General features: G+C 44.5%; 1 protein-coding gene across 4 annotated transcripts in view; it reads left to right on the plus strand.

Moving 5' to 3' along the window:
- Nucleotides 1-7,483: 7,483 nt before the first annotated feature.
- Nucleotides 7,484-25,016, plus strand: part of PLPP3 (phospholipid phosphatase 3) — a 79,549-nt gene continuing 62,016 nt past the window's right edge. Inside the window, exon 1 of one of the 4 annotated variants that reach the window (XM_001488028.6) lies at nt 7,484-8,144. In XM_001488028.6, coding sequence (XP_001488078.1) covers nt 8,006-8,144 — 139 coding nt within the window. In that variant the 5' untranslated portion in view covers nt 7,484-8,005. Of the gene's footprint in view, nt 8,145-17,388; nt 17,610-25,016 lie in introns of those variants that run through there. The other 3 variants (XM_005607021.4, XM_005607020.4, XM_070247592.1) reach the window with 3 other exon arrangements.

Below are 25,016 nucleotides of genomic sequence, written 5' to 3' on the forward strand. Positions count from 1 at the left end.
AGTTTTCCAAAGTAGCTATTCCAATTTTCACTCCAGCTGGTCCACATCCTCACCAACACTTAATATTGTCAGGATTTTTAATTGTAGTCATTCTGACAGGTATGTAGTGGTGTTTCATTGTGGTTTTAATTTGCATTTCCCTAATGACTAATGATGTTGAGCACCTTGTCCTATGCTTATTGGCCGTTCATCCATCCTCTTGTGTGAAGAGCCTATTTAAGGTTCCCCCCCACCCCCCGCTTACCTCCCTTTTAAAAAAAAATGGGGGGTTGTCTGTATTATTCTGATAGATTTGTAGTTCTTTATATATTCTGGATATAAGTCTTCTTCGTGTACATATGCATTTTCCTAATCTGTCCTAATTACCTTTTCACTTTCTTGTATATCTTAGCCATCAGGAAACTTTTTCTATAAAGGGCCAGATAGTAAATATTTTAGACTTTGCATGTCACGTGATCTCTTTTACAACTACTCAGCTCTGCCACTGTAGCACAAAAGCAGCTGTAGACAGCCATATGTTCAATGAACAGGCATGGCTGTGTTCTAGTAAAACTTTATTTATGGACACTGAAATTTTGAATTTTATATGCATTTCTCATATCATGAAATATTATTCTTTATTTGATTTTTTTCAACCATGTGAAAATGTAAAAACCGTTTAGAGCTCATAGGCTGTACAAGGACATGTAGCAGGCTGAATTTAGCCCAAAGGCCAGTTTTGTGACTTTATATATATTTTATAAATATAAGTTCTTAATTTTAATGAATTCCAATTTATATTTCTTCTTTTGTCAATAATGCTTTTTATTCCTGTATAAGAAATCTTTTTACTTATTTATTCACTTATTTTTTATGAAATATGTAGTATGATGTACGAGGAAACATTGGTTTATTAACATTATATACATTTCAGGTGTACATCTTTATATTTCAATTTCTGTGTAGACTACATCATGTTCATTACCCAAGGATTAATTACCATCCATCACTGTACATGTGTGACATATCAGCCCTTTCACCCTCTTCCCTCCCCCCTTCCCCTCTGGTCACCACCTGTCTAATCTCTGTATCTATGTGTTTGTTTGTTGTCATTGTTTTTATCTTCTACTTATGAACGAAATCATAGGTATTTGACTTTCTCCCTCTGACTTATTTCCCTTAGCATAATACCCTCGAGGTCCATCCATGTTGTAGCAAATGGCAAGATTTTGTCTTTTTTATGGCTGAGTCGTATTCCATTTTATATGTATACCACATCTTTTTTGTCCATTCATTCACAGATGGCACTTAGGTTGCTTCCAAGTCTTGGCTATTGTAACTAATGCTGCAATGAACACAGGGTTGTAAATATCTTTATTGTTCGTATTTTCGTGTTCTTTGGACCCAGAAGCAGAATAGCTGGATCATACGGTAGTTCTATTCTTAATTTTTTGAGGAATCTGCATACTGCTTTCCACAGTGGCTGCACCAGTTTGCACTCCCACCAGCAACGTATGAGAGTTCCCTTCTCTCCACATCCTCTCCAACATGTTGTTTCCTGTCTTGTCAATTATAGCCATTCTGAATGGTGTGAAGTAAAGCTTTTTATTCCTATATAAAAAATCTTTGCCTACCCCAAGGTCATGAACATGTTCTCCTTTGTTTTATTCTAAAAGCTGTATTTTATTATTTAGGTTTATGTCAATGATCTGTCTAGGATTAAGTTTGTGTATGGCGTGAAGTAAAGGTTTTACACTTTTGTTTCTATGTGCTCACTATTATATACTTTTATTGTTAGATATTATATACCTACGTACTCAATTTATTATATACCTTTTCCCACCTTACTATGTAGCTATGACTTAGCTGCTCTGTGAAACTTTTCCTGGTGGCTTTATGTGGAACTTATAACTCCCTGCCAGTCATTCATTCAACAACTGCTTTTCAAAGGCTAACTACGTACCATGCTAGGCACAAAACTTTGGTTTTTGTCTGAAGGAGATTACTCTTTTGAAGAAACCTATTAAGGCTTTACAAGAAAATGTGATAAGTGCCATGATAATATTGCAAGTATTTGTTTATGTTTTTCTCCTACTAAAAACGGTCATTTGAAGACAGGACCATAGCTTTAATTTGATTATCTCTAGCACCTAGCATAAACTCTAGTGCAGAATAGGTGCTCATGAAAATTTGATGAGTGAATGGATGAATGAATAATACGCACACATATACAGTGAATAAATACACATATACATACAGTGAACATGCAGACAGAATGTGTACACATAGGAATTCAGCGAATAATACACATAAATGTGTAGATATGTGTACACATACATACACACACACACACACTTTCCACTCCTTGCAACTACTCAGCTCTGCCACTGCAGCACAAGAGCAGCTGTAGACAGCCATATGTCTCCTTCCCGGACACACACAGCTAAGGCACAACTTAGGGACACCACTGATCTTTCGCTTGCATACCTCACACAGAGGACGAAGTTTATGCGTATGTTAGTGATTAAAGTCTTGGCGGCTCTTGGTCAGACTGCCCAGGTTCGAATCCAGGCTCTCTTGCTTGGTAGCCGCGGAGTCTTAGACCTGTTACTCAACCTTTCGGTGCCCCAGTAACCTCGCCTGTAAAATGGGAAAGCCTTCCTCACAGAGTTGTCCGGAATATTAAATGAATTCATACATACACAATAATCAGAGGCCCAATGGCTCAATGAGGCCTGGAACTTTTGCCTGCTCTGTTCACGGCCGCATCCCCAGCTCCCAGGAGAGTGTTTAGTACACAGCAGGTGCTGGGTAGACACCTGTTGTGTGAATGACACACACCCAGCTCAGGAAAATCCCAATAACTGTTGGGTGTTATTATTTCGTGTCTGATATAAAAGTTCTGAATTCCCGTTCCAACCACTCCCCATCCCCAGTTACGACGCGCCAATCTTGGGAGTCACAGCATTTTTCTACACTGACGCAAGGTGGCAGCATCCGTCTCCTTTTGAGTTATCAGCCGGTCCAGTTTTACCCGTTCGAGGGACAAACGCTGCAACATCTTCATTCGCAAGTCCCTCCATCCATTCTAGATTCTCTTTTTTTAAAAAATGAACATTAACTTTCTCAATTATCATGAGGTTAGCTCTTAACTGCCCTAATTTCTAGCTAAAGAAAAGATTATTGCTTATAAAAAAGGACCAATACTGACATGAATTGAGGCTGCAGTATAGTAACACTACTGTTTTGTGTGTTCTTAAAGCTCCTTTTTTTGTAACAAATAACTGCTTGACAAATAATGAACCCAAATCTTCCATTTCGGTTACACAAGGTGCAACAACGTTGTTCCTTTTCAAGTCTATAAGAAAAGAAAAAAAGATAAAACTTATTCTCCTCTGTCTTTTTAAATAAAGAGGTAAGGATAATCTAAATCACTCTGAAACCACTGTCAAGAAGCAGAAATTTCTGAGCGCCTTTGAGGGTGAAACCTTAAAGAAAAGACTCTCGGTTGAGAAATTAAGACACCTGGGATTCTAGTAAGGCTTCAGGAATCTCCTTAGCCCCAAATTTTAAGTAAATCTTTTATCTTTCTAAAATTCAGTACCTTTATTTCTAAAACAAAGGTAATAATCTCTGCTTTACCTACTTGAAATGAGATCAGTGAATGTAAATACCTTTATAAACTGTAAAGGGCTCTGTTTTATTCTGCATGAGCTAATGTTAGCATCACGTCCATTTTATCTACAGGGAAAACCAGTTCTGGCCAGTTAAACGGGCTTGCCTCAGTTCTCTCATCTATAAATGGGCTAATGATAGCAACCCCACCTACTCCCGTGAGTTGTAAGGATAAAATAAGATAATAGATGTGAAAGTGGCTTTAAAACGAAAATACTCTCACTTGTACAAGGTTACAGCATTAGTTTAAGCAAATAACTTTCCTTGAGTTTCACAAACAATCCTGAGGAAAACACTAAGTAACTAAATTGCCTACGAAAAAATAAGGATGTTTGATTACTACTTTCAGAAATTTCAAGAAATTGCACAATTAAAAAAAAGATAGGAAAGAATGGCCAAAGGTGTTATTGCATTTAGAGAAGGATGAATAAAATTAAATGGTATATTCATAGTACTCAATAAAAGCTGTTTGACTCTCTGTATTTAAATTACGTGTGTTGTAGAAATACAGCATCATTTAAAATACCAACATTCAACTAACATTTGTCAACTGCGTAGTGTGTACCAGGTATATTAAAATGTATTATTTCATTTTTAATGTTTTAGTCCCCAGAACTGGAGAAAAATGTTAGCCCCATTTAAAAGTTGGGGAAACTGAGATTCAGAGTAGTTGCTCAGCTTGCCTCAAACAGCAAATGCAAGACAGCGGGATCTCAGATCCCCTGCTTCTTCCCGCCTTTGCTCGGGAGTGTTAGTGTGGAGGCTCTCTTCCGTCCTGCGGGGGGCACTCACGACCTGGAATCCAACAGTTACACGCAAGCCAGCAATTTTTGTTTAGTAAAAACCCCGGCGGAATGTAACAGTATTAAAGAACCTGGATAAATGGGCACTTTGTAGCCAAAATTTCTCTGTCTTCTTAAGTGAATTTCAGTGGTTTGAGAAATTCGGGCTCTGACCTTTGGATTATACCCTTTTACGTAAAGGAACTCATTTACCTCTCCCTTAAATATTTCCAGAGTCAATTCATGCCTTTTCAAAATAGAAAAAATGATTAATTATTGAATGTTAGGGGTTAAAAAGAGAGAGAAATAAAATTATGAGGTGACGAGATCTCAGAAATGAAGGCCATTTACACCTCTTGGGAGGGATCAGTTATTTAGAGCGATGTGCTGCTGTTGCCACACATAATAAGTTAATCTTAAAACAGCATTCATCCCCGTGGATGTTACAGGTTTTATACAAGCTAGTTTAGTGAGCTGGGTGTCCTTTTCAGGTGTGAATTTTGGTAAGCTATGTTTACCAGGAATTTTAATTACTTAATGACTTTGAAATGACACCATTCTAAACTATCACGTCTGTTGTATTGCATTTTACTTGCTAGTTAGATTGTTCAGTTTTAGAGTTTAAAGCAAAGAGGCCTTCAAATTTATGTGTCTGGGTAGGCTGTTTTATTTCCTGTTGTCTAAAGAATGATATTGACATATTTATGACTTGTTCAAGTCAATTTTAATGAGTATCTGTAGTGTTCTGCTCCCGAGAAGAATTATCCACATATAAGACTGTTTGCAACAACACACCCATCAATTAACACTGGGATCTCCTCACTATGAAACAAACAGCCCACAGAACCTTGTAAATGGAAATAGAAACTTTTACTTAACATTCATTCATTTTCCCTTTATTCGGTCCTGGAATAACAGATTTTTATCTTTCTTAATAAGTAGTTGAGTTTAATCCAGAGAACCTTAAAGCAAAATAGATTCCTAGTATTCCAGCCTACTAATGTTAATAATATTCCCCAAGAACTTTATAGGGACCAACAATGATTGCTGAGTTACAATACCATTTAACCACAGGAAAAGTCTGGATTTTGAAAATGTTTATTCTTAAATTTAAAAAAGTCACTTCACAGATAAGGAAAAGCAGACAGGACATGTAAAGGGAAGTAACTATAAAATTCAAATAGTAGAACGGAGTAGCAGACAGTGGAATAGAAGTGGCCACCTGAGAGGCACAGACGCCCAAGACTTCGGGGCTCCGAGGAGGGAAAGACCAGGGCAGGCTCCAGCGTGAGGAAGGCTTGCCCTTGCTTTTAGCTTGGAATTCCAAAGATAGGGTTGGGTGACTTCGAACTTCAAGGATGATTATAATTACAATGAGGGTGGAGTGGGCAAAAGAAAGAAACTGGAATCCCGGAATTCCTCTTAGAATGTCAATAATCGTGAAATAATCATGAAATAGCTTGTATTGTTTCTGCCATTTTAACATTTCAAGAGAAGGTGTTTCTCACTGAAAAGCTGTCTGAGGAATCTGTTCTCTCAGTTACCCAGGCTTTTACTTGCTGCTATTTGAACTGAGAGGCCTGTGTCTGACTACGGGCTGCTACATGCCCCAGCTCCAAAACTATCTTAGAGAGTCAGTGACTCTTGCCCTTCTTTCCAGCTTCACTTGTTGTTATCCAGGCTGGACTTGAGCTTAATTCAGCTGACACCAAACCCTGTGCTAGGCACTGGGGAGATGCTCAGGAGCTGATAATCCGTAGAGCGACTAGTCTTCACTAACTATGACATCAAATCAGACTGCGCTGAGTGCTACAAGAGTGCTATATACAAAGTGTTGAAGGTGAAGTTAAATTCTGCCTGGGAGTCGAGAAAGGGCTCAGATGGAAGGTGAGATTTCAGAGCACCCTAAAGCAAAAGAAGCCTTCTGTTAACTAGAGAAGGGGTGATGTGCCTTACAGGCAGAGGGAGTAGGAGGGCAGGGGTCTGGAGTGTGAAAGGACTGTTCCAGAAAGGGCGAGTGGCTGACGGTGGTTGGATATAGGGTTACTGACCCCCATGACAAGTCAGCGTCAAAAAAGGACATAATCAACAAAAAGTATCACAAAGCCACAACTATTTCTATTTCTGGATGTACAGACAGACGTTTGGAAGAAATGTCCATTTGTTGTCCATGCGTGCTCCACTCTCTGCTAGACACTGCCACAGATACCAGGGAAGGTGCTTGCCCTGGAAATGTTTATATTCTATCTGGAAGAAAGATTAACTCACATCAAACAATTAAAAATAATATGACAGCCTCTAAGGCACAGTGTTAGATTGCCCTGAAGCTCAAGCTACAGATGTGACACCTCCAGAGAGGCTCCGCGGCCCCAGAGCTCCCCACAGCCGAGGTGCCGGCTCGAGGCCAGCCGAACGGCAGGCGCTCGGAGGGCTTGAGACGCCTTCACCCCGAAAACAGGAGGAAAGGTAACGGCTGACCCTTACATGACGCTTCCTGTGTACCTGGCACTGTTCTAGGCGCTTATACGTAAACTAGCTAAATCTTCACAGTTACTCTATTTGGGAGAAATTTATTATCTCCAGTTTACATATGGGGAAACTGAGGCACAGAGCCACATCCAGGATTCAAAGGCACGAGTTCTAGCTCCAGAGTCGTGGAGTCTTTTTCACGTTCACATCCTCAGAATCTAGTAGCCGGCCCTGTCTGTTAAGATCTTAAGCAAACCGAAGGCAATTTTCCTTGAGTATTTTCAGGATAATACAATTCAAATCAAAATAAAGACTTAAAAGCCCCAAATCTGGAAGGGAGGAGAAACCCATTTTAGCTGTACAGACTTAACTTTTGCCTGACCCAAGGCCGGCAAGAAATTGTTTCTTTTCCTTTATATATTTTTTCCTTTTGTGACAATTTGGTGTTTCTGAACGCTAGGGGCTCCCGGCCTCTCTGGTTTGAGAGTAACTTTTCCTTTTAGGATTTTTTTTTTTTTTTTTGGAAGGGGGTGGGGGAAAATGTGGCCTTAATTAATCCTACGTTTCAGGCAACTTCAGGAAGGGGCTGTGCTTTCGGAGTCCCTCCAGAGCCAAGTGAGGAGGTCCCTCTCTTTCCCTCTCCCTCTCTCTCTGTTTTAAAGGACCTCGTGAAATAGAAGCGCAGAAAACAAACCCCGGCGATCACAGCAGCAGCCGCGGCGGCAGGAGGAGAAGTCGGCGCGGGGCAGGCTCCGCAGCGGCCGGGCTCCCGGGCTCCCATTCATTAAGGGGCCGGCCGCCGAGGAGGTGGCCGCGCAGCCGCCCCCCCGCCGCCCCCGCTCGGCGAAGCTTCTGCTTGGGACCTGGCTCTCTCCCCCCGTGGACTTTCGAACGATCTGGGTTGAGAGGAAAGCGCGGAGCACCCGGGCAGCAGACGCCCCCGCCTGCGGTCGGAAGCGGGCGGCGGGGCTGCACTCGCCGCCGCGCGCGGGCCGGGCCGCCCGCCACCGTCCCGAGCAGCGCCGGCCGGGAGGCGACGCGGGCGCCCGGGTGTGCGGGGCGCCGTCGCGGGGCGGGAAGCTCGCGCCGCAGCCAGCGCCATGCAGAACTACAAGTACGACAAGGCGATCGCCCCGGACAGCAAGAACGGCGGCAGCCCGGCGCTCAGCAGCAGCCCGAGGAGGGGCGGCAGCAAGCGGGCGCTGCTCGTCTGCCTCGACCTCTTCTGCCTCTTCATGGGTGAGCCCGCCCGCCGGCCCCGGCCCCTGGGCCCGCGCGGGGCCGCCGTCCGGCCGCGGCCCCCCGCAGCGCGCAGCGCTGTGCGCCCGCAGCCCCGGCCCGCTCGGGCCTCCGCGCCGCCCCGGCCCCGGCCCCGGATCCCCGGATCCCCGGCCCCCGGACCCGACCCCCGGCCCCCGGCCCCCGGCCCGCGGCTGAGCGTCCCGGCGCGCGCAGGCTTTCGCGGGCCCCTGGAAACAGGCTCCTTTAGAGCCATCTCCGGTCGCAAGGCCGGGCAGAACCCCACGGAAGGTGTGGGTTCGTCCTTTCCAGCAGGGGAAGGCGGTCGAACCGTGACCCACGGCCGGCGGAGAGCTGCTTGCCCTCCCTCCGAGTACAACGCGTCTCCTGGAGCGCTGGCTCCCGCTCGGGGCGCGCAGCTTTCCCCCGGCCGCGCGTAAACATCCAGCCCTTCCGCTGTTACCGCCGCGGCCCGGCCACACTTGCAAGCTGGCCTTTCCAGTTGCTTCGCTCCCGACCCCCCACCCCCCCTACCCCGCCCCCGGGACTGAAGGTGTTCTCTAGGGCCTGGATATGGGGTACCGATTCAGCAGTCATTTCTTAGGCGCCTACTGTGTGCCAGGTGGAGGGCGGTCTCAGGCATCCGTTTTAACCAGCTCCTCTCCCTGACTCGTTGCACTCCGGGTGAGGAGCCCCGTTTTACTGAGGAGGAAACTGAGGCACTGGGAAAGCAAGCCACGGTCAGGTTTTGGGACGACAATTAATTGCACTCCCAGAACGCTGAGGCGACAGTCCACTGCTGTTTTCCAAACTAGTTGGAAGCCACAGCCAGAAGAGCGGTGGGAGTTAAAGGAATTGGAGTGGGAGAGTAAGGAGGATTTATGAACTCGGCGGGAGGAGGGAGAAACCTATTGACATGGATCCGCAGGAGTTCCAAGGTTGAAGTCAGCGGAGAATTTTTTTTTTTTTAAGCGAATCATGGTGTAATGGAAAGCGCACAGGACTTGTCGTCAGAACACTGCCACCCTGCCACTTGCTGGGTGTGCCACCTAACTACCCCATCGGCCTCAGTTTCCTCATCGGTTGAGTGAGTGGGTTGATCTAGATGCTCTCCAAGGCCCCTTCCTGCATTAAGAACTCGGATTTGGTCCAGGAGCAGTTCTGCCAACTCCGCTAACTGAAGAAACATCTGTGTTCCCAATTCACTTCCCTTAAAATAGAACTCCTGCCCGGAGACTGAAGTCCCCTTTGAAATGGATTCATCCGTGCAGATTGTGCAGACCAGAGCTGGGGCTGGAGTTATGCTTCCCTGGGTTCCTGACTCTTGCTGTAGCAGGATCCTCACTGAGGTCCCTCTGTCTTTGGCTTGACTGTCCACCGTGAATTCTCAGAGTCGAAGAAGGACGGGACTCTTAGAGATTAAAAATAAGAATGGCCCCTTAGGTAAGAAGAGACAGCTGACAGTAAAATTGTGCTCTGTGGAAGGGGAGGAAAGTGAGTGTGGTTCAGGTGACACATCCCATTCCCCCCTCTTCGTTTCATCCCGCGTTAAGATGCTATGTGAAGGAATTGTCACTGGGGGGCCTACCTTCCTGAAGGCGGCTGGCTTCTTATCATGCACAGTGGGAAGATTAATACTTAAAGTTTCACTGCCAAGCTATTGAATTTTTTAAAGACCCTGCCTGGTCCTAGGGGAGTACAAGGAAACACTAAACACATTGAAGCAGTTTGCTGTGAAGTTGCCTGGGGCTGCCCAGCGTTGGCTGCGGGTTTAGCTGGTAGTGGAGCAAACTCTTTCTAGACTGGGGCAGTGTGCCCTCCCACCTCCTACTCTGATCGGGAAAGCAGAGCTAGAACACGCTTGACAGCCCTTGTAGGGTTTCACTGTGCTCTGCCTCCCTTCCACTCCTGGCTTCAGAAGGCAGTCCCAAGAGATGCTGCATTTTTGTTAAGGGAAAACTAGGTGTGAAGGAATTTGCACAAAGACCCACCTATCAGCTTTAGCGTAGCCAGGACACAGAAGCCCCAAAATACACTGAAGGTGTGCGCTGAAGGTGGAAGTGAGGTGTGCGTTTGCACGTCAGTTCTTCATCTGCTGCAACTCTCTCTGGGTCCCCCCAAAGCTGATACTCTAACCCTTGCCGTTTATTATGTTTACTCCCTGTTGGTCTGTTTGAATAAGTGATTCTGTTTACTTCAAAAAGGTGGTAAGATAACAGGACCTTGTATTTCTTTATTTGTTTCTTTTTTCTTTTTTTAAAGATTGGCCCTGAACTAACATCTGTTGCCAATCTTTTTCTTTTTCTTCTCCCCAAAGGCCCCCAGAACATAGTTGTATATTCTAGTTGTAGGTCCCTGTGGTTGTGCTATGTGGGACACCGCCTTAGTGTGGCCTGATGAGCGGTGCCGTGTCTGTGCTTAGGATCCAAACCAGTGAAACCCTGGGCCGCTGAAGCAGAGTGCGCGAACTTAACCACTCGGCCACGGGGCCAGCCCCTGTATGTCACTATAAGAAGCACATAGCTTTTCATTTTAAGGGTATGTGCCTTGACATTAGAACCATGTCAACCAAGTCATCTTCAAAGTGACTTATTATCCGTGTCTCCCTATGTATAGGCCAAACTACAGTGTCGCTGGTTTAATGCCTCTCTGCCACCTTTAAAGGGAACGCTGTAAGGTAAATATTTACATGAGAAATTTATGCAGGAGAACTCTGGCTAAAGAAAACTAATAACACAACATGTGATTTTAATATTCCACACACACCACAGTCCTAAAAAATTGTTTCTACTTGGCTCACTCTTTGCCTAAGACTGTCAGTATGTTTTAATTTTTATATAGTTTATTGATCATATGGTCTGGATTACAGAGCACTAATATATTAAAAAGAAGGACACAGTTTTGTGTTTATTGTCTCACAGAGGAATATACACCAAGATTCATCTCCTTGTATCTGGAAAAACACAAAAGCTCATGTCCTCTACAAGTGTTATGTAAGTGGAAATGTACAAGCAGCTTAACTTGTTTCACATATCTTTTTGGCATATTAAATTATTGGTGAAAAAACTGAAAGTCCATTCATGTTTGAAGGCAAAAAGAATCTGGTGTCAGAGAATACCAGTGGGGGCTTACCTCCTGTTTACCAGCTATCTGCTGACTAATTGCTTTTCTAGATACTGTTATGAATCTTTGCGTGGCAATTTTTCTGACACTGATTTTGTTTTTCTTTCAATATGTAAAAATATGTACTGCCTCCTGTTTCTTGTGCGTTGCTTCTGGTGTACGAGGTTGCATGAGAGCAGCAGAGGATATTCCTAGGCGAGACTGGAGGATCACCTACTGGCTTTCTAAGCCCTGTTAACCTCTTTTTTATGTAAATTAGTTTATGTGCTCTTTGCTGTAACCCTTATGAAAGATTATCTCCATTTTATAGATGAGAAACCTGAGATTCACGTTGAAGTCTGTTTGAGTTGATCCTTAATTCTCAGTGAGCATGACTGGAGTCCATCCCCTTTTCGTTTCCTCATCTGAAGAATCCTGAAACTCAGATTCTCAGCAGAAAATCCTGAAGCTCGCTTTGCAGGCAGTCCCGCCTCCACATTTCCCAGTTACCCGTTTGCGCCAAAGCAGAGCAGGTTCAGCTCTTCTGGTTGGTGATATGGTCCCGTTGCTCCATGGCATTGGTTTGATTTGGGTGCTCTAGCACCAAGTACTTCCCAGGTTTTGAGGGTGCCTTTTGACCCCATGAGAGGGTGGTTCCAGAGAAGGAACACACAGCAGTACGTGGTGTGGCACAAATGCAGAGGTTTGGTAAACCCATCGATTCCCCTACCTTCGCTCCTCCCTGTCCACCTCCCCAGATAGTTATTGAGTGTCTCCTACCAACCCTTTGATGGTTGATGCACTTTGATGGGTAGGCAGTTTTGGACAGGTCTAGCTTTTTGTTCTGTGGACTTTGTTCAAGGCCCCTCATCCTCTGAGCTCAGTTAGCTCATCTGCAAAATGCTAATCAGAATGACCACTCCATTACATTTCTATGAGGAGCAGAAGGAATATTGGATGTGAAAGTTATTTGTCATCTCTCAAGACTTGGGCAAATGCAAGGGATTTATAATCTGGAGGTCCAGGTTAAGGTTTTTGGTTGTATTCGTATATGTGTCTCAGAATCATAGGTAGATGAGACCATGAAGAACTCACTTAAATAGGAGAATGTTACATTTGCCCAGTAAGTTGTAGACAGATGATTTTCCTTCATCGTTGATCTAAACTTTAGCTGGGAAGGCAGCTCCTAAACTTTCACAGAATTCTTAAGCCATCTTATCCTTACAGAATACCCAGAGCCCTGTTTAGAAAAGGTTTTTTGTTCAGAAAGAGTGTTCCTCATTTGGCTTTTGATTCTGGAAGGTAGGTGAGCTGAAGTTATGGGAGGGGTGGGAGACCTTTAAGGAAGCAGGTGGTGGTCAGGTTTGGTTTGAAAGGCCTGACTCTTGTGCATGCCCCACCAGGGAACAAAGTCAGTGGGTAGAGTACCATGAGGCAGAAGGAAAGAAGCTCAAATAGGTAATAATGTAGAATTTGGATGGTTAGCAACCATGCTCTCTAATTTAGTGGTTCCAGATATTTTTGGACATTTCTTGATTTAGAATTAAATGGTCGAGATAAAATTGTAGAACTGGTTTGATATATGGGACACGTGAAATCATCAAGTGTTATTATGTGTTATTCAGTTTTTATAGTGAGAGGGAGGCAGTGTGGTGGCGTGAAGAGAATGAAGACTTGGAGCCAGCTTCCAGGTTGCCCAGTGCCACCATCTAGTTGCGTGGTTGTGGACAAGTTGGTTTTCTGTGGGTCTCAGTTTTTCCCATCAGTAAAATGACTGGTTGACTGGGCTTATGTCTGATGTCTAAGGCTGCCGTGCAACATTCTGTAACCGATTGCTAGTAGAGAGAAATGACACGTATGTTGAATGTCTACCTCATGCATGCATTCCCTTTAGCTCTTCATTGTACATTATTAGCTGAGTAAGTCCTCACAACAACGAGCCTGGAAACATGAGTTCTGGTCTTGTACTGCTGCTTCGTTGCTGTGTGACTTTAGGAAAATTAACTTGACTTTTCTGGGCCTTGGTTTCTTTATTATCGCAACAAATGGAAGGGGCTTGGTCATCTCTCGGACCCCTTCTAGCTCTGTGAATTTTATGAGTCTGTGCTGATAGATACTGTGATGCAGAAACCCAGTCATTGCTTCTTTTAGACGGTTTGTCAGCAATTGATTTGTTCCTTTTTTTTTTTTTTTTTACCAAAGAATTAATGCTGACAATGCAATTAGCTTATACTGGTGTTCATTCTGCGGGGAAGGAAGCACCGTCTTTTACTGGTTAGTCCAGTATGCTGCCAGATTGACTAGACTTTCCGTCCGTGATGTTTATTTTCACATTGCTTCCTGAAATTTGTAATAATCACAAGCAAACAAGTCAGCAAGCACAACAGGTGACTTTTCTTTTTGTTGCTTGACTATGTTCACTAAGTATGTGTTTTTAATAACTCAGTAGGTTTTGATAACTTAATTTACTATGTGAACCACAGAATATAGAAGCAGGTTTTCATTAATCAACTGGTGAACCCCCTAGCCAGTGTCCTGCGTGGACTGAAATAAAGAAGGGGACCTCCGTTTAGTGGGGAAGCCCTGCTGACTTGTCCAGGGTGGTTGAAAACCTCTATTTCCTCATTGTTTTTTCCCCTTAGCTCTTAGCTGTTTCTTCCCTAACTTTCTCTTATACTTAAGAGTTATACCATGGGGTACAGCTGCTTCTGTGGGAGACGGCTAAAGCCAGAGTTGGTGGCCTTTTCCACTTTTAGCCTTTTGATTTCCTGTCAATTTTGGATTCTTTCCCTCTTCCTGTTCAGTGTTTGGGCTGGCAAGCCCAGTTGGTCACAGCATGATGTTAATGAGACCATAGTCCAGGGCTTCTTCACTGTGTAGGCAGTTATATTTATTAAGAAACCCTACCCTCTGTGTCGGTTCAATCCGGTACACATTATTTGAGGAGAAGTAACTTATTTTGAGGATGCCCACTATGTCAGTATCTCACGAACTCACCTAGTAAGGAGACCTATCTGGTATGAAATACAGATTCCCAGGCTCCTTCCCGGGAGATTGAGATTCAGTAGGCTTTGGGCCAGGGCCCGGGATTCTGTATTTTATAAAAGCTTCTAGTGATTCTTATCAGGCCAATTTGAGAATCACTATGTTGTTTAACAGCTAATGTCTTAAGGGCAGTTGATTATATTGTGAGTTTTTGTCCCTGGACTGAATGTTCTGGCACTTTCCACAATGTTAGGTTTCTGTACCTTTTTTCGTTTTTGGCTGGTGCACCTGTCTTTTTCAGTATCGATAATCAAGCTTGTTAGAATTCTCTCAAAAGGAGAACTTACCTCTGGGTGCCGGCCTGTGCCCTGAGGGCGAGGAGTGGTGGTGTCTCCCCATGGGTGGAGGCTGGGATTTTTATTTCTTTCTGGGTTCTAAACTGAGTGTGGAGTGCAAGTTGCCAGCCAAGTGACTACTTTGGATAAATGAGGTATAAATATTTTCTTTTGAGATATTGAAGTTTTTGTATGAGTGAAAAATGAAAGGAATAAATTAGATTCCTGAATAGAGCCTTTCAAAGATCAAAGTGAGCTTGGCAAAGTATTAGAGAAACCATACAAGCTTCGGAGGCACCCAGCTCTGGGTTTGAATCCTGACATAAAGTCACCTGTAGGTGTGACTTGGGCAAAATCACTCCACCTTGCCAGGCTTCCATTTCCTCGCATGTTAAAGAAGCAGACGGACCTAGTGACAGCCTGGTACAGGGAAGCTCAGGTGGCATCACCAGTCTGAAAGCACTGTGGGAGTTAAGGAGCCCTGTCTTAGCAAGTGTTGTGTTGCTATTGTTATTTGTGGTAATAGTATTTTCTATCCTTCCTGTGTCCTCACTCCTCAAGGGTTCTATGGAGTCCTTTTTTTGGGGGCAGCAAAGTTGCCTGAAATATATTAGGAGAAGAAATTGTGAAGGGATCCCGAGAACAAACCAGCAGGGCCAGGTTTCCAAGCCTGTCTGGACAGTCCCAGTGCGGGAACCTCCTCAGCCTTTGGGGGTGGCATTCTTCCCCTTGGAAAGGGACATGGCCACATCATCTTAAGAGAAAGACAGCATAGCCTAGAGGGTAGGAGGGAGTCTGGACAAATGGTCTGATGTAGGGTCACCTCTTATCTGTGTCTTCTGACAGCCCAGGGGAAAATCTAACTAAAAACAAGAGCCAGGATGGAAAATGACCAAAATGCTCGTCATCCAGGGCACTCTTAATGTTTCCTGAGGAAAGGAGTGACTGTGCCAGTGACCGTGTTTATTGTTCAGGCCAGCCATGTGGTGTAGATGTTAGATTCCTGTTAGAGATGGGGAAACCGCAGCTCAGAGAAGTGAAGTAGCTGGCACAAGGGTGCCCAGCTGGTAAGTAGTCATAATCTTCCAGGGCTCTTGTCCGCTTCCCTTGCCGCCCACTTTTCAATGTAATTAATGCTTGTTTGTTTCTATTTTATTCCATTTCATTTATTTCAGTTTTATTGAGTCCAAATATGTACAATATGTTCTGCAGGGTCCAACATAGGATGCAAATATGAGTCTTAACTCAAGGATCGTCTTGGGCAGAGGAGGAGACAGAGGGATAGATAAGTAATTGCCAGACAGCTTAGAGTGTCCTGGATGAGCCTGTCTGGGCATAATGGAGAAAACGCCGTTGGCAAGATTCTTCATTGCCTAGATTCATGGAATCTTTAGAGTTGGAAAGTACCTTGGAGATTTCATTATCAGCAATACCAAGGTCATTTTTTGTCTCAGTCAGAAAAACAGGCCCCTTTGAACAGGGGCGGGGGATGTGTGGGAGGAGCGAGGCCTGCGGGTCGGATGGAGGGAAGCTTGCTTGCTCTGAGTAGCTGTACGCTTAGGCGAGTTACTGAATGTCTCCGAGCCCTCAGTTTTCTTGTTTGTAAGATGAGATAAGTTGCAAGGCTATGCCTGGTACAGTGTGTGGCACTGGACACCAACAGGTGGTAGCTGCTGTCGTCATTGTCACCATGTCCTGGTCAGTGCCCTTGACTCTCATGTGAGGACCCTGAGGCCTGGGTGGGTCCTTGTCCGGTGTTAGTGAAAGAGCAGGGCCGAGAACCGAGGTCTGTCTTTATACCATTTTGCTTTTCTGGTGTTTACTTGTCGGTTTGAAATGTGATATCACTCATGAGGTAGTTCTTCAGAGCTGGCCTCTCTTCTCTCTTTTGCCTGTGTCAATTAAAAGAGGAACAAGACAAACAGGTTTAACTTTTAATCCAAACCAGTGGATGATAGTGGAGTGAGGCCAGAGATCCATGGGGCAAATTTGAAGGCCTCGGCAGTTTTTTGATATATCACTTTTCTTCAAACTTGTTCTAGAAAGTGCTTATTACCAAAGATCACTGCTGACTGATTTGAACTTGAACAGGCGCCATCTTTTTCAAATGATGCATCCCCGGAGAGAAGAAAGGGAGCCCACATTTTCCGACTTTTTGCTTTTTAAAAGCCTCTCGAGGTGGACATTATTCTCATTTGACTGAGGGGAAACTGAGTCTCAGATTAGATACCTTTCTCAGAGTTGTGCATTAATTGGCAGTGCCAGCGTTCAAAAGCAGGCTGGGTCAGGTTCTCGAACATCTTGTAGAACTGTTCCTCCCTCAGGTCCAGGTTAAATTATAAATTATGATCTGCATTAAAATGCCCAAATTCAAACCAAACCAAACCAAACAACACACGTAAGATCCAATTGGAAGCTTTCAAAAGGAACTTGTTGATGTCTGTGTGCTTTGAAAGCATACATTGCAATCAGAGTTTTGGTGGTAAGTGTGATGTTGAGGTTTGTCACAAATTAACAAAATTATATGCCTAGAGAGTTTTGCAGAGAAATGCAAATCAGTGTAAGCGCCTTGTCATAATAAGCAGTGTGCTTTGGTTCCTGTTTATGTACCCCTAAAGCACAGAGTGCACATGATTATATTGACCGAAGGAAGCCCTTCTCATTGATGGTTTCTTCCTAGCTAGCCCCCAAATTAGTTTGCGGTATCAATCAGTATAATTTCTAGAAAGCCTGTTTAATTAAGTCTCTGTTTCTTGAGCACCTACTACGCGCTAGGCCCCTGGGGTTCCTTGCCCTTTAAGAATTCCCAGGCTGGTGAATGGGAAACAGACGTGCACAATGACACTCGCTGGGTGCTGGGCACTTCGGGGTGGTTAGGGAGGGCCTGCGGCAGTGCAGCGGAGAGAGATGGAGTTTGCTGGAGGGCATGGAGCTGGGCCTTACAGGAGAGACAGTAGCTCACGTGCCATGAAGGGGGCGAGGGAATTGTGGCAGAGGAAGCAACAGGTGCTGAGCCGGGGGACACCCAGCATATTTGGGAAGGGTGAGTAGTTGGAGGCTGGAGTGTGAAGGATTGTGTATTTGCATCGTGTCGGGGAAAGAGGACGTTGGAGGTGAGGCTGGAAGAGATGGGCTGGAGCCAGATTCCAAAGGGGGCTATAAATGGCAGGCGGTTAAGGAACCTGAACTTTATTTTGGAGGACCGGCAGGGCAGATGAAGTTTTATTTTTGTTTTCGTTTTTCTTTTTATTATGGAAAATGTCATATAGAAACCAAACACAGTATATACCTAGGAGTGGAATTGTTGGGTCATATGGTAACTCCGTGTTTAACTTTTTGAAGAGCTGCCAAATTGTTTTTCCATAGCGGCTGCACCATTTTAGAAATATCGTAAGATTAGCTGAAATATGTAAGGAAAAAAAATTACAAAAGTTTTACAGACAAGGTTTGGAATTAACATATTTGTGAACAGTTTTTCAGAGAGGGTTAATCTAACCTGATTCGTGTTTGAGATTGCTGGGTTTGAGGGGAGGGAAATCGGAGGCTGAGGAGAGAGACCAATGGGAGGCAGGTGAGAGCTGGACCTAAGCAGGGGGACAGAAAAGAGAAGGATGGAGAAGAAAGAGATTACAGGTAGTTCTTGATCTCCTGGCTGGGAACCTCTGAACTGGGGTGATGCCACTCCCTCCACAAACCCTTTAAATGCAGGGTTTCTAGAAGACTTAGGAAATCTGTTACAGGATTAGTATATGCGTCTTCACGTTCGTAGCCTTATTAGACGGATGAGTTACCCCTTTTTTCGCTCTGGAATTTTTTAGGCTCTCATATGCCTCTTAAAATAAATAGGCCGTTGGAAATCCTTGTGGTTTAGAGAAACAGTTTTTCTTGGGTTGTAATGGTATTTTTAAAACACTTTTGTTGAGATATAATTCATGCACCATTCAGTTCATCCATTTAAAATGTACAATTCACTGGCTTTTAGAATATCCACAGAGTTGGGCAAGCATCACCACGGTCAATTTTAGGACATTTTCATCACTGCAAAAAGAAACGTGTACCTGAAGGCAGTCACTCCCCATTTACACTCCTCCCCCTGCCAGCCCGTGGCAACCATTCGTCAATTTTCTGTCTCTGTAGATTTTGCCTCTTCTAGACATTTTATGTAAGTGGAATGTTATAATATGTGGTCTTTTGTGACTGGCTTCTTTCACTCAGCATAATGTTTTCAGGGTTCATCCATATTGTATCATGTGTGTTCAGCATGTACCAGTAATTCATTTACTTTATTGCCAGATAATATTTCATTGTATGGACGTACCACATGTAGCTTATACATTTATTAGTCAGTGGACTTCTGGGTTATTTCTGCTGTTTGGCTACTGTGAATAATACTGCCATGGACATTCACAAACAGATTTTTGTGTGGATATAGTTTTCAATTCCCTTGGGTATATATACCCAGGAGTGGAAGTTCTGGATTATATGGTAACTCTATGTTTAGCTTTTTGAGGAACTACCAAACTATTTTCTATAGTGGCTGTACCATTTTAGAAATATCTTAAGATTAATTAAAATGTATAAGAAAAGAATACAAAAATTTTACCAAAGACCTTTCGAATTAACACATTCATGAAACCACCATAGTGTCACTTTGTTCTTACATTCAGAGAGGTTAAAAATAGCTTACCCAAAGGTTATGCAGCAAGTGAGTTTGAGAGTTGACGAAGTCTGTCTCTTTTTTCTTTTTTTTTTTTGAGGAAGAGTAGCCCTGAGCTAACTACTGCCAATCCTCCTCTTTTTGCTGAGGAAGATTGACCCTGAGCTAACATCCATGCCCATCTTCCTCTACTTTATATGTGGGACGCCTAGCACAACATGGCTTGCCAAGCCGTGCCGTCTCCGCACCCGGGATCCAAACCGGCAAACCCTGGGCTGCTGAGAAGTGGAATGTGCGCACGTAACTGCTGCGCCACCGGGCCAGCCCCCGAAGTGTGTCTCTTGAGGCTATTCTTAACCACTAGGCTACACTGCTTTTGTTTTCCAGCTGTTTCTGAAGCCCAGGCTTTCCCCCACTACTTCATGCTGGCTTTCACATCAGCAACAGGCCATGAATTGTTCAAAATGAGTTAGACTTGTGATTCTCACCCTGGGTTCTCTGGGCCCGTAAAAGTCTATTAAGGCAATCATGAGGCAGCTAATGCTATTTTCAGTATTTCAAAAATATCTAGGCGTGCTGTACATCGACCAGTGGTTAACTTGCCGAGGATAACTCAGAGCATCAGCCTCTGCCTCGACTGGTCAGAGCATCATCGTCCTGCACTTAGGACGTGAATGTCGGATGACTCCTGTCAGTTCCCTCTGGTCTTACTGGTTATTTTCACTAAGCAGGAGATGAGACGGACACTTTCTACGCTTTGATTAACAAAAGTGGAGAAATGACTTAAAATATAGTTTACTTGGTAAATAAAGCTGTCTTCCAGATGTCACAGAGGGTCCAGAAGGAACTGCGAGGGATCTTTGGTTGCGAAAACGTTGGGCATTCTAGAATGGACAAGCAGCTCTGTGAATTTAGAGGAGAAGAAGACTGCTGGATCTGTAAAGGCTTCCTAAAGGGCCGAGGGACGTGAACTTGGCCTCCTCACCCACGTCAGGCAGCAGTCGTGGTTCGCTCTGTTGGTGACCTTTTTGCACCAGGAGCCCTATCTGCTGTCCTTGTGGTTTGGTGTAACCTTTGGGTGGTGCTGAGAAATTTTGAGCGTTTCTGTTTAGTGGCTGCGGACGCGATGCCTTCATTAAATGCAGTAAATAGAACTTCTACCCGTAGCCTCTTCCCCACAAATGACCCACATTGTTGTAAAGTTAGCCACCACTGACAGGAAGTGGCAGAAATGCCTCTCAGCCACACAGTGGAGTTCATTAGACACTTGCCCAGAGTAGCTGTTTTGGTCAGTTTGGCCTCTGTAGGTTTCTAGGGAGCAAGGGCCTAATACATGATTTCTCATCATTGCATTTGTCCTGCTGTCGTCTTGGCCTGAACAGACGTTTTGATTAAATGCATCGTGTCTTCTTTTGAAGCAGCTACACATACTGTGATTGCAGGGAAGAACGTCCAGCCAGCCGAGGGTTTTAAAATATTTCCAAAGGTGTTACCAATTTACTGGCGTCTTTTGGTTAGTGGGCGTCTCACTTACATCTGTGTGGAGAAGCTGGCTCCAGTGACAGGACCGGAGGGGTGACGGGCTCACGCAGCCTAGTCAACCAGTGCTATCGAAGGTCTCTGCGGAGGCGTTGTATGAGGGTAGAATTCCCAGGGGCTGGTGGGAAATTAAAATACACTTCTTGGGTCAAAACATTCGAAATAGAGGGCTTTCAATCCCAAGGGAAAATACGCCATCTTGATTTTAGGTTTAATTTTCCTAAGGCCATTCATGGAGCCGAGGAACCTTTAATTACGATTTTGCCTTACATTGTGGTTGTGCTGGCCTCAGCTGTGAGATCCAAACATTTATTGTTAATCAATGATAGTTCCACCAAATGAAAATGTATGCCTCTGAGTGTTTGAATGTATACATTCTTTCTTGCCTTAACTGATTTTTCTCCTTCTCGATCTCCAGCTCCCCAGCCCTGAAAAGCCAACAAAATAAAAGCCTAATGCCACCTCACCCAGAATATCATTCCCAAATGTCAGCTGGAAGAGAAACATCTTTGAACCACTACACTGTAGTCAGGCTCATTCATGTGTCTCATCAACCGTTGCGTCCAGCCCCGAAGGGGAGTCACTGCTCTGACTGATTTTACAGATGAGGCCGTTGCCGATCTGAGAGGTTGAGTGACTTCTTGGGGATCCTGCCCCTGGAAGATGGTGGAGCGTCTGGGATAAGAACCAACCAGCACCTATGCTCTTTTTTTCCGACAGTGAACACTGGCGTTGGAATTTGCATTGACCACTGTTTTCAGTTGTAAGCATAGGAAGCAAGCAAGCAAGCCAGAAAAGCTTTGAAATGAAATTATCAGGCCTTGTAAAGTATTCAGGTGTGATTTGGGGTTTCAAGTTTTTTGCCCATTTTAGTATTGCCTGTTTCTTTGTAAATTTCTACAGGATAGAAATTAGACTCAAAACCTCTAGGCTGGAACGGGGAAGGGCATAACTTTACTGAATACTTCAGGCAGGCAGGGGCTTTACATGCATTATTAGCTTGCTTGAATTTCAGGACAACCCTAGGAAGGAGGAGGTTGGAGTTCATTTCAGTTTTCTCAGAATCTGGTAGTATGTCAAAGAGAATCTCAGCTCCAATTCTGTGGAGCCTTAGGAAAAAAAGGCAGAAGGCACGGCAGGCGAATACTTTGCCAATTTGGTACAGAGATGGAATGACTTTTCTGCAGTAGGACCGCAACTCCAGATTGTATCGTTAATCCTTCTTCTTATCAGTCTTCTCTAAAGAAGTTAAAAAGCCAGAGGAATGCAACATTTTGAGTGGAGTAGCCTCCACTTGGCTTGAAGGCTCTGTGTGTTTCCCAGGCTATTGTCGGGCTCCTATTCAGCTGGGGTTTGAATGGTGGTGTGATTAGCATGAGAGCAAGTTATAAAGTAGGTCTTTTTTCTCTTCCCTAAAAGAAGTTTTGTGGCATTTCTTTTTCTGACAGAGTTGGCATGAAGCTTTGACAAACACAGACCCATGGAAAAGTTAAATAGGACTTCGAGCAGGCCCATTTTGTACAGGTCCTTCACACTTAGAATGCAGGGGAGCAAAGCAGCTGGCAAGAGGCACCTCAGACTATAGGAGTCACGGCAGGGGCTGTTCCTCCGCTGGGGCTGGTGATGAATGGAAATACCCACGGACCACTGGGAAAGTGTGTCCTTGGCTATTGACCTCTCTGTTGTCAGAAAACCACAGATGAGAATATTCCTGGGACTCAGCTATCTTATCTGGCCCTCAGTATTTATTGAGATCAATACAAAGCACTGAGCGAGATAGAGAGAAGTTCTGGGGGCGGATCCCGCCCTCACAGGGGCGGGGGAGAAGATGAGAAGATAGACACACAAACAGTCCATGGAAAAAAACACAGCCAGGTGTCTTGAGGTGATAATTAGATGAAATTTTTAAAATAGAGAGTCTAAGAGTGTAGCTCCGTGCTGACCCTGCGCTCTGTTCCCAGCTTCGTTGTATTAGCTGGGGACTCCTCAGCAAATCACTGCCAGTTTAGCAATGGTCAAATAGGGGCGATGGTTCGTTCCCCACCTGTCTCACATCGCTGCTGAGACCAGAGGGATGGGATCACACAGATACAGAACTGGAACTTTGGAATTATGAAGTCATATTGGTACAAGGAATAGATTTTTTTTGGTCTTCTGAATTTGCTGTCTCCTCGCCATTCTCCCTGTTTCTGCCCCATTTTAGGTTGCACGCTGTCATCCACCCAGATCTGAAGACAGCTCTGTGCAGGTTTGTCTCTAGGGTGATAGTCCCCGTGTATCCTGTATGCGTTGAGTATACCAGAGTCATTTCTTAACAACTGCCGTTCGGCTCACGGAGACCCTTCTCTTCAGAGCAGGACTTTTAGGGCCCCTCGTTGGCTACAGAATAAACTTCTTTGCATATCGGAGACCCTTCAGAATCTGGCTGCCCCAACCCCTTCCACCCTCCCACCCCCACCCAACTCCCGTCCATACCCTTCACCAACTCCTTCTGCCCCACCCCCAACTCCCGTCCATACCCTTGTCCCCACTGTCTCCATTCTCTGGCGATTCTAGGCACTTTCCCACCATGTCCTTCCTTCTCTTTGCTTGGTCTGTGCTGGGTTCAGGTGCCCCTCCCTCTGTGAAGCCTTTCCTGGTTTCCTTGGGGCAGGGTTAGTCCTTCTTTGGGCTTCCAGAGCACTTTGTGTTGACCTTTCTTAGGTCAAGATTTTTGGTTTGTTTTATACAGTTCCGTCTTAATAGATTATGACTTCCTTGTATGTAATAGGGGTTCAAATTTTTACTGAAGAAAATGTCAGTAAAAAGTTATTTTAGAAAATATAGACAAGAAACAAAAAGAAAAGTAAAACTGTGTTGCCTGTACTATCACAGTCCCAAGGTAGCCACTGGCACAGTATCTCTTCTTTCTGTAAATAGCTGAGTTATTATTAAGGATAATTATAAAGCTAAACACTGGGTGCTTAATACATCCTTCTGCGAGTCAGTGTGATGAAATGGCAGAGACCTCTGCTTGCTGGAGTTTGTAACAGCCCATAATAAAGTGTGGACCAGCCTGAGAGCGCGGGAGCGCGTCGCTCACTCAGGGGCAGCGAGGTGGTTTCTCTTCCCTTTTGCATTCCTAGAACGTGTAGAACTTGGTCAACAGTGACTTTGTGCTAACCATGACAGCTTCTATTAAAATGATGTTTAACTTAGCCTAAGAGCTAGGGCTGTCCTTAGAATGAGTGGTCTTGCCGAAATGGGGGGCTCTGAATGGGGAGAGCAGAAATCTGTCGGGAAAGCTAGGCTGTTGTCCTAACTTTGTTGCTAGTTTACTGGGTCGCCTGGGCCAACCAGCTTTCCCTCTCTGTGACTGTGTTGCCTCATTTGTGAAATGGGACCATGAAATCCTCCAGAACAAAGAATTCTCTAAACTTTTGGCCCACCTGGGTGCCTCCTCTGAAGTCTTTGTTCCTTAAAGCATTGTGAAGTTCACAGTGAAGGGGAGGAGAGGAATGATTTTCTCTGTTTAACCTTTTTATTTTTGATCATATCAGAAAAACTTTTGAAAACAATCCCCTACTCGCCTGGTACCCTGCTCGTTTGTCTGTTTCCTTCTTAGGTGTTTATCTGGGTTAGTCTTGCTTCGCCTGGGTTAGTTCTGAGAGGGCTGAGACCGAACTACCAAAATGTCCAATTCAGAAGAGAAAGGAGCCAACGGTATAGAGCAGCTCACATGTTCTGGTGGGTCACCGGCTTTATTGGTCCCTGCAATGTCCTGTGGAATGGGTCTTTTACTCCAGTATCACAAATGATAAACTGAGGCAGATAGAGATTAAGTATTAGGATTTAATCCCAGATCTTTGTATCTTATTTCAAACCTCCGGCTTCACAACCATTCGCACCCCCACCCGGTGCACAACCCCTCTAACCCATCTTTTCTTGGTTCGTATCAAAGCTCTGCTGAATACTTGCCGTGATGGCAAGTTTATTCCTTGAAGGCAGTTCTAATTGTTCAAAAGGTTATTTAATATAAAATCTCTCTTCCTATCATTTTAACCCAGCATCAGCTATGTTTGGTACTGTGTTGGTAAATAACGATTAGCATTAATAATAATGTTCATCAGCTTTATAATTAAAGCCCTGAGTGAAGGGTGGTGATGAGTCATTTCAACAGACGTTCACGGAGCACATTTAATGTATCAAGTACTGTGCTGGGCGTTGGGATCTAATGACTTGGCTGTGGTCCCTGCCCCTGAATCTTCTAGAGTG

This window comes from Equus caballus, chromosome 2 (assembly GCF_041296265.1).
Source record: "Equus caballus isolate H_3958 breed thoroughbred chromosome 2, TB-T2T, whole genome shotgun sequence".
NCBI classification, from domain to species: domain Eukaryota; kingdom Metazoa; phylum Chordata; class Mammalia; order Perissodactyla; family Equidae; genus Equus; species Equus caballus.